Source organism: Pseudophryne corroboree, chromosome 5, assembly GCF_028390025.1.
Source record: "Pseudophryne corroboree isolate aPseCor3 chromosome 5, aPseCor3.hap2, whole genome shotgun sequence".
Taxonomy (NCBI): domain Eukaryota; kingdom Metazoa; phylum Chordata; class Amphibia; order Anura; family Myobatrachidae; genus Pseudophryne; species Pseudophryne corroboree.
The window spans coordinates 51780742-51798972 of record NC_086448.1 but is presented as its reverse complement, the minus strand read 5'-3'; the positions used below and the strand labels follow the sequence as shown (position 1 = coordinate 51798972).

The following is an 18231-nucleotide window of genomic DNA, read 5'->3' as shown; positions in this document are numbered from 1 at the left end:
GGGACTGCCTCAGATAGACATGATGGTGTCCCGTCTCAACAAAAAGCTAAAGCGGTATTGCGCCAGGTCCAGGGACCCTCAGGCGGTTGCGGTAGACGCTCTAGTGACACCTTGGGTGTTCAGATCGGTCTATGTGTTCCCTCCTCTACCTCTCATACCCAAGGTGTTGAGAATAATAAGGCTAAGAGGAGTCAGAACGATCCTCATTGTTCCGGATTGGCCACGAAGGACTTGGTATCCGGATCTGCAAGAGTTGCCCCTACGGCAGGATCTGCTGCAGCAGGGGCCCTGTCTGTTCCAAGACTTACCGCGGCTGCGTTTGACGGCATGGCGGTTGAACGCCGGATCCTAGCGGAAAAAAGTATTCCGGAGGAGGTCATTCCTACCCTGATCAAGGCTAGGAAGGACGTGACATCGAAACATTATCACCGTATATGGCGAAAATATGTGTCTTGGTGTGAGGCCAGAACTGCTCCTACGGAGGAGTTCCATTTGGGCCGTCTGCTTCACTTCCTACAAACTGGAGTGAATTTGGGCCTAAAATTAGGGTCCATAAAGGTCCAAATTTCGGCCTTATCCATTTTCTACCAAAAAGAATTGGCTTCTCTTCCTGAAGTACAGAAATTTGTGAAGGGGGTACTGCATATTCAGCCTCCCTTTGTACCTCCGGTGGCGCCTTGGGATCTTAACGCGGTATTAAGTTTCCTCAAGTCACCTTGGTTTGAACCACTCAAGACGGTGGAATTTAAATATCTCACTTGGAAAGTGGTTATGTTATTGGCCTTGGCTTCTGCAAGGCGTGTTTCGGAATTGGCGGCTTTGTCATATAAAAGCCCCTACCTGGTTTTTCATGTGGATAGGGCAGAATTGAGGACTCGTCCTCAATTTCTGCCAAAGGTGGTCTTATCTTTTCATATGAACCAACCTATTGTCGTGCCTGTGGCTACGCGGGACTTGGGGGATTCCGAGTCCCTGGATGTGGTCAGGGCTTTGAAGATTTATGTGTCCAGAACAGCTAGGATCAGGAAGACTGAAGCTCTGTTTGTTCTGTATGTGGCCAACAAGGTTGGCGCTCCTGCTTCAAAGCAGACTATTGCTCGCTGGATCTGTAACACGATTCAGCAGGCGCATTCTACGGCAGGATTGCCATTGCCTAAATCGGTTAAGGCCCATTCCACTAGGAAGGTGGGCTCTTCTTGGGCGGCTGCCCGAGGGGTCTCGGCATTACAGTTGTGCCGAGCAGCTACTTTGTCGGGGTCAAACACCTTTGCAAAGTTCTATAAGTTTGATACCCTGGCTGAGGAGGACCTCCTGTTTTCTCAATCGGTGCTGCAGAGTCATCCGCACTCTCCCGCCCGTTTGGGAGCTTTGGTATAATCCCCATGGTCCTTACGGAGTCCCCAGCATCCTCTAGGACGTTAGAGAAAATAAGATTTTACTTACCGGTAAATCTATTTCTCGTAGTCCGTAGAGGATGCTGGGCGCCCGTCCCAAGTGCGGACTTCTTCTGCAAGACTTGTATATAGTTGTTGCTTACATAAGGGTTATGTTATAGCTTCATCGGTTTGAACCGAGTCTATGTTGTTGTTCATGCTGTTAACTGGATAGTTTATCACAGGTTATGCGGTGTGGTTGGTGTGGCTGGTATGAATCTTGCCCTTAGGTTAACTAAAATCCTTTCCGCGTACTGTCCGTCTCCTCTGGGTACAGTTTCCCTAACTGAGGTCTGGAGGAGGGGCATAGAGGGAGGAGCCAGTGCACACCCAGAATCCTAAAGTCTTTCTTAAAGTGCCCTATCTCCTGCGGAGCCCGTCTATTCCCCATGGTCCTTACGGAGTCCCCAGCATCCTCTACGGACTACGAGAAATAGATTTACCTGTAAGTAAAATCTTATTGTAATATGCTTCCTCTACTCAATGATACTAGATATCAGAGGGCGGGATTCTAGAACCGTTATACAACACTCAGCCTGTGGCCTTGGGGGGAATTCAATTGTTTGAAAAGTCGGTTGGCTGTCTGTGTTTTCCTGTCTATTAGATATGAAAAAACAGACACACAACTGACTTTTCAAACAATTGAATATCCCCCCTTTTGTCTTTATATTATTAGGATATTTGTAGTCCCCGAGACCTGTGATTATGGGATGGATCAGACGTTCTAAATAGGACCGGTGGAGAATCTTCCCATAGCAATCAGATTCTACCTATAAATTAATTGAATGTACCAAACAAATGATAGCCAGAATCTGATTGGCTGCAACTCCCCCCAATCCCTTCATTTTTGGAAAGTTTGATACATTTCCCTATAAATACAGTAATTAATGCATAACCATGTATATATTACAACCTTTCATGAGCAAGTCAGGTGTTTCGATTTCCTTAGTATCTGTGTGAGTTTTTATGTCTTTAGATGATTGACGGACGATGTTTCTGAATATAATGGTTCTTTAAAACCTTTGTCTCTTTTCTGTGTTGTCCTACTTAAAGTGTACAATTGGTTCACTTTCACTTTGCTGTATGGTGTTACCTATGTGTGTTACTTGGTGATTACGGTACATTGTATGGGGCTATGTACCAATATTATCACAATGTAAGTCGCACATTTTCATCTTTCCATCCGATCCCTGTTAGTCATTTAAATCGCCTCTGTGATTATCAGGTTTTGAAAATGCAGTAATGAATATATTATCAATCACCTTTTAAGTAAGTAGCAATAGGTTTTGCTGTCTTTACGTTACTGCAGCGGCATCACTTTGGTACATAGCTCCCTCGATGTATAATGCTTTTATCCTTTATCATTCCATCGGATCTCTCTCACAAAACATATATTCTCTCTTCTTAATGTAGCTATGTTCCCATCAGTCAAAAAAAAACGTGTAAGTCCCAGCCAATCAAAAGGTAAACCGCCCACCGGCTGAGCCCCCCTAGACTGACCTAGCCTAGCGTTGTTCCCTTACACACCCTGCATAACATAACGTAACCTCTATCTCTGCTTGTGTAGTGCAACCTCAGTGTAGTGTTCTGCTGAGCTCCGCATTAAAGGGGGTTTACACTATAAATAAATCCCCTCCCATCCCAATAATAGAACTTTGGTGACCGTCATTTCCCGGGGGCACAGACCATTGTGTGTCGATCACCTACGGTGCTACTTAGGGTCCTCCTTGGCTAACGAGAGCTAACACGCCAGGTCATATGCCAAGGTAGGACCATGCTAAGTAATGGGAATGGTGTGTCCCCAGCAATGGAATGGCCACCAGAGTACTATTGATGGGTAAGGAGGGCATTTGGTACAGGGTATATTTAAAGTGGAATCCCCCTTAATGTAGTCCTGTAGTAATTAAGGTAGTAGTCTCTCTCTAGAAAATTACATATATCCTAATCCATGTCCTTTTATATATTCGTACGTTTGGTATTTGTTTAGCATTAGTATGTATTAACACTGTGATGCTTATTATGGAGTTCTGGGCTTTTATTGTTTCCTAAATCAATTCTATATATCATTGTGTTGTATCGGTAAGAAGCGGAGAAGCTATTTCACATTTGAGTAAAGATGAGTGGTTCAGTGTGAACTATTTAATGTTTAGTCTTGTACAATATGAAATGATTCTTATTTTACTCTCTGCATTGAGGAACGGAAGTCCCTGTACAGCTGTGCGGTGTTACCGTCCCGTGATTCTAGAGCGGAGGTAGGCAGGCAGCCCGTGTCACTCCGCTTTCTGTGGAACTAGCAGTCCCAACAGTGTAGGATTTGTAGAATCGCAACAGCTGGGAGCTGCTGTTGCAAAGGCATATTCTAGTAATTAGCACAAATATTGTCCTTTTAATGAGTTTCTGTTATACAAGACCCTTTTCCCCAGTAATACGCATTGAATCAGACCAAAATAGTCCGAAGCGGCTAATTGTTATTGTATTGTATCTCTGCTTGGTAAACCTGGGTATCTATGGAGTGTTAAAGCGGTAAGTTCTCAGTACATTTTACGGCTTTTGGATCCCTACAGTTTTCTGTTTGGTAAGTTTACCGGTAGAGTAGATCTGAGCTATTTACATCACCAAATTTTTCTTTTTATATAGTGAGAACCCTAAATGATTAGTCCTTTATTCATATAGTGAACTCAGAGAGGTGCAAGAATCACAGCATGTGATGTGAACTCAGAGAGGTGCAAGAATCATGTGATTCTTGTGTATTTCCTTATGTCAGTGCAAAACATGGTAGCCAGCAATAATTACAGGTCTTTCCTGGAAATTTGCTGAATTACGGTGGCCGATTGTAAGTGGTCTGGAAGAACGGGGCAGGTTTTCAGTACTGCTAAACTACCACCCCAGCCTACTGTGCTAAGATTATTCTGTTTCAATAGATGAAGATAGACTTTCCAGAAGAAAAAGCATTGTGGACACCATATCTATCCAGGTGGACATCATGGCTGGAAACAACACAGAAGACAAGGTACTGTACGGTCTAGAATATTTTAAATAGATCCTGAAGAAAACCAAGATAGACTTCATGATACATAGACACTGTGCTACAGACCTGTGAAATCACCTGATATCGGTCTGCAGGGGAAGAGACACCATCAACGTCACCCATCAAATTATGAAATATAGGGGTATATGCAATAGCGGGCGAAATCGCGGCAATTATCGCCGTTTTTTCAATTCGACCAAATTCGCCAGGTGAATTCCGGAAGGTGGCTTCCGGAATTCACCATATGCAATGAAAAACGGATTCGCCAGAGTCGCGGGCGAAAATCGGCCGATTTTGCGGATTTTACCGCGATTTTAAAAAACGGGGAAAAACGGGGAAAAACCCGAAAAAAAAATGGCGTGGGGTCCCCCCTCCAAAGCATAACCAGCCTCGGGCTCATCGAGCTGGTCCTGGTTCTAAAAATGCAGGGGAAAAATCGGGCAGGGATCCCCCGTATTTTTAAAACCAGCACCGGGCTCTGCGCCTGATGCTGGTGCCAAAAATACGGGGGACAAAACGAGTAGGGGTCCCCCGTATTTTTAACACCAGCATCGGGCTCCACTAGCTGGACAGATAATGCCACAGCCGGGGGTCACTTTTATACAGTGCCCTGCGGCCGTGGCATCAAATATCCAACTAGTCACCCCTGGCCGGGGTACCCTGGGGGAATGGGGACCCCTTCAATCAAGGGGTCCCCCCCCCCCAGCCACCCAAGGGCCAGGGGTGAAGCCCGAGGCTGTCCCCCCCCATCCAATGGGCTGCGGATGGGGGGGCTGATAGCCTTTGTGTTCAAAAAAAAAGATATTGTTTTTTCCATTAGTACTACAAGTCCCAGCAAGCCTCCCCTGCAAGCTGGTACTTGGAGAACCACAAGTACCAGCATGCGGGAGAAAAACGGGCCCGCTGGTACCTGTAGTACTACTGGGGAAAAAATACCCAAATAAAAACAGGACACACACACCGTCGACAGTAAAACTTTATTTCATACGTCGACACACACATACTTACCTATGTTCACACGCCGACATCGGTCCTCTTCTCCATGTAGAATCCACGGATACCTGAAAAGAAAAGATCAATTATACTCACCTCAACAGGCTCCAGAGATAAATCCACGGACTTGGCAAAAAAAGAAAGCGCATTTACCCGCACCAAAAACGGACTGAAAGGTGTCCCATGCTGACACATGGGACACCTATCCACGATTAAGATCTGTCAGTGACAGTTGTCACTGACAGGTCTCTAAGCCAATCAGGAAGCGCAACTTCGTTGCGCTAACCTGATTGGCTGATCGCTGTGACAGCGCATCGCACAGCTCCCTCCATTATATTCAATGGTGGGAACTTAGCGGCTAGCGGTGGGGTCACCCGCCGGTCACCGCTGACCGGCGGGTGACCTCACCGCTAGCCGCTAAGTTCCCACCATTGAATATAATGGAGGGAGCTGTGCGATGCGCTGTCACAGCGATCAGCCAATCAGGTTAGCGCAACGAAGTTGCGCTTCCTGATTGGCTTAGAGACCTGTCAGTGACAACTGTCACTGACAGATCTTAATCGTGGATAGGTGTCCCATGTGTCAGCATGGGACACCTTTCAGTCCGTTTTTGGTGCGGGTAAATGCGCTTTCTTTTTTTGCCAAGTCCGTGGATTTATCTCTGGAGCCTGTTGAGGTGAGTATAATTGATCTTTTATTTTCAGGTACCCCGGGATTCTACATGGAGAAAAGGGCCGATGTCGGCGTGTGAACATAGGTAAGTATGTGTGTGTCGGCAGTGTGTAATAAAGTTTTACTGTCGACGGTGTCTGTGTCCTGTTTTTATTTGGGTATTTTTTTTCCATTAGAACTACAGGTACCAGCGGGCCCGTTTTTCTCCCGCATGCTGGTACTTGTGGTTCTCCAAGTACCAGCTTGCAGGGGAGGCTTGCTGGGACTTGTAGTACTAATGGAAAAAACAATATCTTTTTTTTTGAACACAAAGGCTATCAGCCCCCCCATCCGCAGCCCATTGGATGGGGGGGGACAGCCTCGGGCTTCACCCCTGGCCCTTGGGTGGCTGGGGGGGGGGGACCCCTTGATTGAAGGGGTCCCCATTCCCCCAGGGTTCCCCGGCCAGGGGTGACTAGTTGGATATTTGATGCCACGGCCGCAGGGCACTGTATAAAAGTGACCCCCGGCTGTGGCATTATCTGTCCAGCTAGTGGAGCCCGATGCTGGTGTTAAAAATACGGGGGACCCCTACTCGTTTTGTCCCCCGTATTTTTGGCACCAGCATCAGGCGCAGAGCCCGGTGCTGGTTTTAAAAATACGGGGGATCCCCTGTCAATTTTTTCCCCGCATTTTTAGAACCAGGACCAGCTCAATGAGCCCGAGGCTGGTTATGCTTTGGAGGGGGGACCCCACGCCATTTTTTTCCCGGATTTTACCGTTCCAGCAATAAAAAAAAAAAAAAAAAAAAAATATTATTTTAAAAAATATATAAATAATATTTGTGCCTCCCCCAAAAAAAAAAAAAAAACCTAATCCCTTCTAATATAAATAGATCTGCTATTCCTAAAAAAAAAAACACAAAAAAAAACATGTTTAAAAATTTTTTATTTGTTTTCACCCTCCAAAGTGTGGCGGAGTGAAAATCGCGAATTTGCTGTCTAAAAGCACTGCAGGCGAATTTCCAAACTTGAATTGAATATGCTGGAGGCGAATTGCAGCATCTGTACCATTGCAGAAAAGGCGAATTCGGAAAAAGGCGAATTGAGAAAAGGCGAATTTTGACGGGCCGTTTTTTTGCGAAAAATGACTGCACTGCATAGGCGAATTGATTTTTGGAGGCGAAAACGGCCCGGAATTCGCCTATTTTGCCAATTCGCCCGCTATTGCATATACCCCATAGTTGGGTGTAGGAGTCCGGTTCTCCAGCCACACTCTAAAGGGAAACCGGACCGTTCCACAGAAATATATCCTACCTCCTCTGCAGCATGATAAAGTTATTGTGGGCCGTGAAGGCTAATTTCATATTCTTGTGTAGTTTGTATTTTATATTGCCGTGCATGGAATTTAGTAGCACAGTTTATGGCAGAGCTTTGCAAGCTGTCACTCCTGGCTTGCAGGGACAACAACTATAGAGCCTCAGGTTGTTAAAACCATAAAACAATGGATGATGGTCTTAAATGAAACTCTGATGAGTGAACAGTCTGCCATGACATTTTTTCATTTTAATTTTCTCTGACGTCCTAGTGGATGCTGGGGACTCCGTCAGGACCATGGGGAATAGCGGCTCCGCAGGAGACAGGGCACAAAAGTAAAAGCTTTAGGATCAGGTGGTGTGCACTGGCTCCTCCCCCTATGACCCCCCTCCAAGCCTCAGTTAGATTTTTGTGCCCGGCCGAGAAGGGTGCTATCTAGGTGGCTTTTCTAAAGAGCTGCTTAGAGTAAAAGTTTTGTTAGGTTTTTTATTTTCAGTGAGTCCTGCTGGCAACAGGCTCACTGCATCGAGGGACTTAGGGGAGAGAAGTGAACTCACCTGCGTGCAGGATGGATTGGCTTCTTAGGCTACTGGACACCATTAGCTCCAGAGGGAGTCGGAACACAGGTCTCACCCTGGGGTTCGTCCCGGAGCCGCGCCGCCGACCCCCTTGCAGATGCCGAAAAGTGAAGAGGTCCAGAAACCGGCGGCAGAAGACTTTTCAGTCTTCATAAGGTAGCGCACAGCACTGCAGCTGTGCGCCATTGTTGTCAGCACACTTCATAGCAGCGGTCACTGAGGGTGCAGGGCGCTGGGGGGGGGCGCCCTGGGCAGCAATGATAGTACCTTATTCTGGCTAAAAATACATCACATATAGCCCCTGGGGGCTATATGGATGTATTTAACCCCTGCCAGGTCTCAGAAAAACGGGAGAAGAAGCCCGCCGAAAAGGGGGCGGGGCCTATTCTCCTCAGCACACAGCGCCATTTTCCCTCACAGAAATGCTGGTGGGAAGGCTCCCAGGCTCTTCCCTGCACTGCACTACAGAAACAGGGTTAAAACAGAGAGGGGGGGCACTTATTTGGCGATATGACTATATATATTAAAATGCTATAAGGGAAAAACACTTATATAAAGGTTGTCCCTGTATAATTATAGCGTTTTTGGTGTGTGCTGGCAAACTCTCCCTCTGTCTCCCCAAAGGGCTAGTGGGGTCCTGTCCTCTATCAGAGCATTCCCTGTGTGTGTGCTGTGTGTCGGTACGTGTGTGTCGACATGTATGAGGACGATGTTGGTGAGGAGGCGGAGCAATTGCCTGTAATGGTGATGTCACTCTCTAGGGAGTCGACACCGGAATGGATGGCTTATTTAAGGAATTACGTGATAATGTCAACACGCTGCAAGGTCGGTTGACGACATGAGACGGCCGGCAAACCAATTAGTACCTGTCCAGGCGTCTCAAACACCGTCAGGGGCGTTAAAACGTTGTTTTACCTCAGTCGGTCGACACAGACAGACACGGACACTAACTCCAGTGTCGACGGTGAAGAAACAAACGTATTTTCCTTTAGGGCCACACGTTACTTGTTAAGGGCAATGAAGGAGGTGTTACATATTTCTGATACTACAAGTACCACAAAAAAGGGTATTATGTGGAGTGTGAAAAAACTACCTGTAGTTTTTCCTGAATCAGATAAATTAAATGAAGTGTGTGATGATGCGTGGGTTTCCCCCGATAGAAAATTATTGGCGGTATACCCTTTCCCGCCAGAAGTTAGGGCGCGTTGGGAAACACCCCTTAGGGTGGATAAGGCGCTCACACGCTTATCAAAACAAGTGGCGGTACCGTCTCCAGATAGGGCCGCCCTCAAGGAGCCAGCTGATAGGAGGCTGGAAAATATCCTAAAAAGTATATACACACATACTGGTGTTATACTGCGACCAGCGATCGCCTCAGCCTGGATGTGCAGCGCTGGGGTGGCTTGGTCGGATTCCCTGACTGAAAATATTGATACCCTTGACAGGGACAGTATTTTATTGACTATAGAGCATTTAAAGGATGCATTTCTATATATGCGAGATGCACAGAGGGATATTTGCACTCTGGCATCAAGAGTAAGTGCGATGTCCATATCTGCCAGAAGTTGTTTATGGACACGACAGTGGTCAGGTGATGCAGATTCCAAACGGCACATGGAAGTATTGCCGTATAAAGGAGAAAAAGACAACGTCTTTTCAGCCTCAGTCCTTTCGTCCCCATAAGGGCAAGCGGGCAAAAGGCCAGTCATATCTGCCATGGGATAGAGGAAAGGGAAGAAGACTGCAGCAGGCAGCCCATTCCCAGAAACAGAAGCCCTCCACCGCTTCTGCCAAGTCCTCAGCATGACGCTGGGGCCGTGCAAGCGGACTCAGGTGCGGTGGGGGGGGTCGTCTCAAGAGTTTCAGCACGCAGTGGGCTCACTCGCAAGTGGACCCCTGGATCCTACAAGTAGTATCCCAGGGGTACAGATTGGAAATTCGAGACGTCTCCCCCTCGCAGGTTCCTAAAGTCTGCTTTACCAACGTCTCCCTCCGACAGGGAGGCAGTAGTGGAAACAATTCACAAGCTGTATTCCCAGCAGGTGATAATCAAAGTACCCCTCCTACAACAAGGAAAGGGGTATTATTCCACACTATATTGTGGTACTGAAGCCAGACGGCTCGGTGAGACCTATTCTAAATCTGAAATAGTTGAACACTTACATACAAAGGTTCAAATCAAGATGGAGTCACTCAGAGCAGTGATAGCGAACCAGGAAGAAGGGGACTATATGGTGTCCCGGGACATCAGGGATGCTTACCTCCATGTCCCAATTTGCCCTTCTCACCAAGGGTACCTCAGGTTCGTGGTACAGAACTGTCACTATCAGTTTCAGACGCTGCCGGTTGGATTGTCCACGGCACCCCGGGTCCTTACCAAGGTAATGGCCGAAATGATGATTCTTCTTCAAAGAAAATGGACGATCTCCTGATAGGGGCAAGGTCCAGAGAACAGTTGGAGGTCGGAGTAGCACTATCTCAAGTAGTTCTACGACAGCACGGGTGGATTCTAAATATTCCAAAACCGCAGCTGTTTCAGACGACACGTCTGCTGTTCCTAGGGATGATTCTGGACACAGTCCAGAAAAAGGTGTTTCTCCCGGAGAAGAAAGCCAGGGAGTTATCCGAGCTAGTCAGGAACCTCCTAAAACCAGGAAAAGTGTCAGTGCATCATTGCACAAGGGTCCTGGGAAAAATGGTGGCTTCTTACGAAGCGATTCCATTCGGTAGATTTCACGCAAGAACTTTTCAGTGGGATCTGCTGGAAAAATGGTCCGGATCGCATCTTCAGATGCATCAGCGGATAACCCTGTCTCCAAGGACAAGGGTGTTTCTTCTGCGGTGGCTGCAGAGTGCTCATCTACTAAAGGGCCGCAGACTCGGCATTCAGGACTGGGTCCTGGTGACCACGGATGCCAGCCTGAGAGGCTGGGGAGCAGTCGCACAGGGAAAAAATTTCCAGGGAGTGTGATCAAGTCTGGAGACTTCTCTCCACATAAATATACTGGAGCTAAGGGCAATTTACAATGTTCTAAGCTTAGCAAGACCTCTGCTTCAAGGTCAGCCGGTATTGATCCAGTGGGACAACATCACGGCAGTCGCCCACGTAAACAGACAGGGCGGCACAAGAAGCAGGAGGGCAATGGCAGAAACTGCAAGGATTCTTCGCTGGGCGAAAAATCATGTGATAGCACTGTCAGCAGTGTTCATTCCGGGAGTGGACAACTGGGAAGCAGACTTCCTCAGCAGGCACGACCTCCACCCGGGAGAGTGGGGACTTCATCGGGAAGTATTCCACATGATTGTGAACCGTTGGGAAAGACCAAAGGTGGACATGATGGCGTCCCGCCTGAACAAAAAACTGGACAGGTATTGCGCCAGGTCAAGAGACCCTCAAGCAATATCTGTGGACGTTCTGGTAACACTGTGGGTGTACCAGTCGGTGTATGTGTTCCCTCCTCTGCTTCTCATAACCAAGGTACTGAGAATTATAAGACGTAGAGGAGTAAGAACTATACTCGTGGCTCCGGATTGGCCAAGAAGGACGTGGCACCCGGAACTTCAAGAAATGCTCACAGAGGACTCATGGCCTCTGCCGCTAAGAAGGGACTTGCTTCAGCAAGTACCAGGTCTGTTCCAAGACTTATCGCGGCTGCGTTTGACGGCATGGCGGTGGGACGCCAGATCCTAAGGGAAAAAGGCATTCCGGAAGAGGTCATTCCTACCCTGGTCAAAGCCAGGAAGGAGGTGACCGCAAAACATTATCACCACATGTGGCGAAAATATGTTGCGTGGTGTGAGGCCAGGAAGGCCCCACGAAGAAATTTCAACTCGGTCGATTCCTGCATTTCCTGCAAACAGGAGTGTCTATGGGCCTCAAATTGGGGTCCATTAAGGTTCAAATTTTGGCCCTGTAAATTTTCTTCCAGAAAGAATTGGCTTCAGTTCCTGAAGTCCAGAAGTTTGTCAAGGGAGTATTGCATATACAACCCCCTTTTTATGCCTCCAGTGGCACTGTGGGATCTCAACGTAGTTCTGGGATTCCTCAAATCACATTTTAAACCGCTCAAATCTGTGGATTTGAAATATCTCACATGGAAAGTGACCATGCTGTTGGCCCTGGCCTCGGCCAGGCGAGAGTCAGAATTGGCGGCTTTGTCTCACAAAAGCCATATCTGATTGTCCATTCGGACAGGGCAGAACTGCGGACTCGTCCCCAGTTTCTTCCTAAGGTGGTATCAGCGTTTCACCTGAACCAGCTTATTGTGGTACCTGCGGCTACTAGGGACTTGGAGGACTCCAAGTTGCTAGATGTTGTCAGGGCCCTGAAAATATAGGTTTCCAGGACGGCTGGAGTCAGGAAAACTGACTCGCTGTTATCCTGTATGCACCCAACAAACTGGGTGCTCTTGCTTCTAAGCAGACGATTGCTCGTTGGATTTGTAGCACATTTCAACTTGCACATTCTGTGGCAGGCCTGCCACAGCCTAAATCTGTCAAGGCCCATTCCACAAGGAAAGAGGGCTCATCCTGGGCGGCTGCCCGAGCGGTCTCGGCATTACAACTCTGCCGAGCAGCTACGTGGTCGGGGGAGAACACGTTTGTAAAATTCTACAAATTTGATATCCTGGCTGAGGAGGACCTGGAGTTCTCTCATTCGGTGCTGCAGAGTCATCCGCACTCTCCCGCCCGTTTGGGAGCTTTGGTATAATCCCCATGGTCCTGACGGAGTCCCCAGCATCCACTAGGACGTCAGAGAAAATAAGATTTTACTTACCGATAAATCTATTTCTCGTAGTCCGTAGTGGATGCTGGGCGCCCATCCCAAGTGCGGATTGTCTGCAATACTTGTACATAGTTATTGTTACAAAAATCGGGTTATTATTGTTGTGAGCCATCTTTTCAGAGGCTCCGCTGTTATCATGCTGTTAACTGGGTTCAGATCACAGGTTGTACAGTGTGATTGGTGTGGCTGGTAGGAGTCTTACCCGGGATTCAAAATCCTTCCTTATTGTGTACGCTCGTCCGGGCACAGTATCCTGACTGAGGCTTGGAGGGGGGTCATAGGGGGAGGAGCCAGTGCACACCACCTGATCCTAAAGCTTTTACTTTTGTGCCCTGTCTCCTGCGGAGCCGCTATTCCCCATGGTCCTGACGGAGTCCCCAGCATCCACTTCGGACTACGAGAAATAGATTTATCGGTAAGTAAAATCTTATTTATTTTTTTCATTTTAGTGTTTTACTTTTATTTTTAGGTTGGGAGATAATTACAGACAGTCTAATGTATTATATGGCTTATAATCTACCTTTTCATTACCTCTAACCTGCAAGTCTGTGTCTTTTGTAGGTGAACACTGAAGAGATAACCTTCGAATCTCTGAAAAAGGCGATTGGTAAGATATGTTTAAGTACTTAGAACTTTTTGTGTCTTTGTTATCTTTAAGATTAGTTAATATAATTGCCATTTCTTTATATTCAGCACGCCTCCTCATTATACGGTTCACCTACAATCCTGGCTTTGTACTGCTTGTTGCACTTCCCTTCTGTGCTCTAGAAATGTGTTGATCATGATTATTTTATTGTCTCCGTCACTGTACGGCTTCCATGCTTTCTCTGGTGGTTCCACTGTTCGGTGGCAGCTTTCTGCAAGTAACGTAATTTGGTGTTAGGTTGACAAAGCATCAAGTACATCTAGATCAAGCATTCCTAACCACGGTCCTCAAGGCACACCAATAGTGCAGGTTTTAGTGATATCCAAGCTGCAGCACAGACGGTTAAATCAAAATAACTGAGTTACTAATTAAGTCACCTGTGCTGAAGCCTGGATATCACTAAAACCTGCACTGTTAGTGTGCCTTGAGGACCGTGGTTGGGAATGCCTGATCTAGATAATAACATGAACTCCTCATTACCAAATGACTCTAAAATGAATAGGAGTGCAGCTAATCCAGGAGTTGAATGGGTCGTAGACCAGCAGCTCTTAGTAGTATAAGGCTTCCAATTGTTAGGCCATTATTGCAGGAGTGTTTTGCAGACCAGTGGTCCCGTTTGCTGCAGCCCCTTCAAGTGGTGTAATGAGGGCTTACACAAGACGCACCACTATAAAAGGAAGATGACTGTGTTAGGATGGGAGCATTTAAATAAAAGGGATTCGTTATTTGTGATGATTCCACCCAAAACATATGCCCTTTCCCAAAAGTTTACTTATCTGCGGTCCAGACTTAGCAAGGTTCAGCAGTGTCCTGGCATATTACTGAAACCCGGTGCCACTCTCCTGGCTTCTACTCGCTCATACTGGCTTCACCGGCTGCACAATCAGGGTTTCAATTGTGGGTTTTATCTTCCCTTTTAAAGGGTAAAAATTGTTAGATATAGTTTGAAAAATTGCAGTATTAAAATGAGTTTCCATCCATCCATTTTCTGTCTTATTCCCACAGATAACACTGGCATGGAAGAGCAGGAGAAGGAGAAGAGACGTCTTGTTATAGAGAAGTTCCAGAAAGCGCCGTTCGAAGAGATTGCGGCCCAGTGCGAATCTAAAGTGAGCGTCTCCTCCTCTCTTATTGGTGATGTAGCTGCTCCAGCGCGGCGGTTAAATGCATTGTCTGCATAGTCTAGTAACACGTCAGGGCTGAAACATTATTGGATGCAATCATTATTGCATATACCACTTGCGGCAGCAGTGACATTACTGGGAGGTAATAGGATGTTTGCAGATTTGTGTGTATGTGAGTAGCCGCTTATTTCTTGCGCATTTCTCAGTATTAGCATTGTGGAAATAATGGAACTCAACGTAAATTCATCTCTGAGTCGGCTCCATTGTGCTTAAAGAACACAGGCCAAAGCTTACTTAGTTTGAGGTTTTAGTTAAAACTAGTGATGAGCGGATTCGGTTTTACTCGGTTCTCAAAACTGAATCTTATTGGCTCACTGATGTCACGTGTTTTGGATAGCCAATAAGATTCGGGTAAAACCGAGTAAAACCGAATCCGCTCATCACTAGTTAAAACGTGAAGAAATACAGATGGGTCCACGGTTATCTTGGCTAGTTTGCTGCGCCTAGGCACAACATGGTTTATTTAAACCCTTCATCTATTGTTCCCAGCTATAATACAATACAGAGAACAATACAGCAGGGGATTAAGTCATTTCAGCAGGGGATTAAGTCCGACTGCCCATTCTCAGTTAATCCTATTAAAGGTCAAGATAAACATGGACCCATCTGTAACACAATTATGCCATGTCCGCTTGTTGAGGGATTACTCCTGATCCAGCTAGTCAGCCATAGGCCTAGGTCCATACCAACCTCGTAAACATCCCGCTCAGCCAAAGGAGCAAGGCGCATTGTAAGAGCAGTGATGGTACCTTTCGTCGTCTCTTTAATGATTCCATCAATGCTACAATTCAAATTATGAGGGAAATGTATAGGAGGTAATTTACAAAGCAGGAAACTGCAGAAGCGCAGAAGAATATCACCAGGTCTCCCAGTGCTTCATCGCAGTGCGAAAGCAGGAATTTGTTTTGCAAAGCAGGATTATTACAGAGAATATGGATTATTGTGCCATAGTATGTGCAGGGTGTGTGCCTGCACACCCCTTAGGCAGCCTTAACCATTGCCTGCAACGTCTCCTCCCTGCTTTTGCCGGCTCCCAGGGAAGACAAAGCCTCTTGGCAAATATGAAACTGCTGAATCCGAATAGAGCAGTTTCACATTGGCCATCTTGAATTGAAAATGAGGCTGACTCTTCTGTGGAAGCCTGCAACAGCCGGGAGGAGGCAGCAGTGACCGCCAGACAGGCCATGTGAGTAATGTACAGATGTGTCCACTTACATCTACCCTCCCTGCAACAGTCCTTCTAATCACACCATGCCGTGGCGTGATTTGGTAGCGCCGAGCGCCTTTACGTGCAGCTTTTTCCATTAAAATGCGTCTTATTCGCAGTACGTCATAAATAGGACGCACAAGCAGCTTATGCTGATTACAGTGATACACAGCATGCCTGTTGTCTGTGTGTGACTGAGGCTGTATCTGCATACAAAATGCGAAGCTGCAGTGTATTCATAGAAAACACTGTAATGTAGCATTTCGTATACAGATACAGTCACACACAGAATATAGGCATGCCGCATATCATTCTAATCCGCATAAGCTGCTTGTGTGTCCTATTCACATAAGACGCATTTCCGGCAAAAAAGACGCTAACGGAGTTGCCGGGGACCTGTCAGCTGACTCATGCCAGGTCTCTCCCGCTGCGGTGGCGTATTGAGGCAAGATCTATGAGGACACACCTGTGTGTCTCGAAGGCTTGTTGGATTAGTGTATGTCCTGGGGGGACAGTGGGAGTTTGGGAGAAGGAACATGGAGACTGCATTTCTTGGGGAAGGGTTGTATTGTGTATAACTGTGGGCGGGTGTATAAGAGAGGGAGCACAGGTAGTGAATGTCTCGGAGGAGGGGGGGGGTTTGAGTAATGGCGTACGCTTGGCTCTAGAGTAAGTGCAGAGATAAAACACTGAACTCTGCATTGACCCAGGTATTACTATAAATGATAAAGGTGGGTAGAGAGGGCACATTTCTAGGGCTTTCCATGTTTGCTGTATTTTCACATTGTGGGGGTAATTCAGACCTGATCGCTAGGGTGCGATTTTAGCACCCCTGTGATCGGGTGGTCTCCATCTATGAAAGGGGGGGGGGGGGGGGGGCTTTGTGGGTGTATTGGCTGTGTGCAGGTGTGCAATCGCTTGTGCAGTCTCTGCACAGCCCAGGACTTACTCTGCTGCTGCGATGATCGGGGCCGGAGCTGACGTCAGGATTACTCCCACAAAACACCGGCTCCCTCCTGCGTATTTCCGGACACTCCCTAGAAACCGTCAGTTGCCACCCACAAACGCCCTCTTCCTGTCAATCTCCATGCGATCGCCGGTGCGTGCGGAATTTTCGCACCATCCCCTCGCTGACCGTCAATCCCCATCGCTGCGGTCTGACACGCCTGCGCATTGCGGTGCATGCGCAGTGCAGACCTGATCGCAGGGTGTGAGAGAACGCACAGCAGCGATCAGGTCTGAATCGGGCCCCTGTGTTCTATACTTGGATGGAACGTTGTTTGTGCCTCCATGTTGCACCGGGCAGAGAAGTAATCTTTCCGCTCACCGTCATTTGTCTGCAGCTAAACATCATTCCGGATCTACTGTATCTGGTGATTTATCTTGGAATTAAAGTGTTAGTGCTCTGGGTCCTATGAAAGAAAGACAATATAGAAATATCCTATTATCTGTTATTACACTGGGATTTCATGTTCCATAATGGGACTTCTGTGCACAAGAAGCCTTTTTTATATTTTACCTAAATTCGGTTTTAATGGTCAATTAAACAGGAGTGCTATAAATCTGTCAGTCTGTCTGTCTTGTGGCAGACTGTCTCATATGTCCTGTACAGAGATTTAAACTGTTTAATGTTCAGCATCATATTCAAGATTAGATATACAGTACAGTATATAGTGCTTATACATGTTTTGAAAATACAGTATCATTCCATATAGTCCTGTGATAACTTGTTATTCTCCAAGACTAACAATACAATAAGTTATTAACAAAGTGTTAGTGTGTTTATAGAGTTATGTCCTCTGGTGCATGTTTTCACCACACCGGGTTCAGTGTTAATTAAGTTTAAAGTGTAAGGAATAAAGGCATTTTATTAGATAGATAGATAGATAGATAGATAGATAGATAGATAGATAGATAGATAGATAGATAGATAGATAGATAGATAGATAGATAGATATGTACAGGTACAGTGTATATCTGTTGTAATATTTACGGACATCATTATGGAAAGTGTTGTCTTTTCACATCTGTTAATATGTCACAGTTTAGCATAAAAGTAATTGGATTAAGATATAATGTGATAATGTATTCAGTGAAACGCCAAGTTGTTACAAGGCTTAATCCTGCGCTGTTGAGAGGATGAAAGATTTTCCGGGGATTATATGTCCTCTCTATCATCTGTATCATATGGAGAGTATGTGAATCATCCCATTCAAGTTTGAGTCTCCCGGAATACGGTCAATTTACCTACAATCAAAATCCCGATGGTCAAAATCCCGACAACCATTGACCAACTGTCAAAATCCCGACATGGTCAAAATACTGACATTTAAAATACCGACAAGGTCAAAATACCGCCATTTAAAATGCCGACAGGTCAAAAGGTCGACCTGGGTTTTTCAAGATCTT

General features: G+C 46.4%; 1 protein-coding gene across 2 annotated transcripts in view; it reads left to right on the top strand.

Annotated features, from left to right (window-relative positions):
- The window catches only part of EFR3A (EFR3 homolog A), a 361435-nt gene that overhangs the window by 338652 nt on the left and 4552 nt on the right, over positions 1-18231 (top strand). For both annotated transcript variants that reach the window (XM_063921270.1, XM_063921271.1), the window contains 3 exons: positions 4355-4443; positions 13347-13392; positions 14437-14540. In XM_063921270.1, the coding sequence (XP_063777340.1) occupies positions 4355-4443; positions 13347-13392; positions 14437-14540 (239 nt within the window). The remainder of the gene's footprint in view (positions 1-4354; positions 4444-13346; positions 13393-14436; positions 14541-18231) is intronic.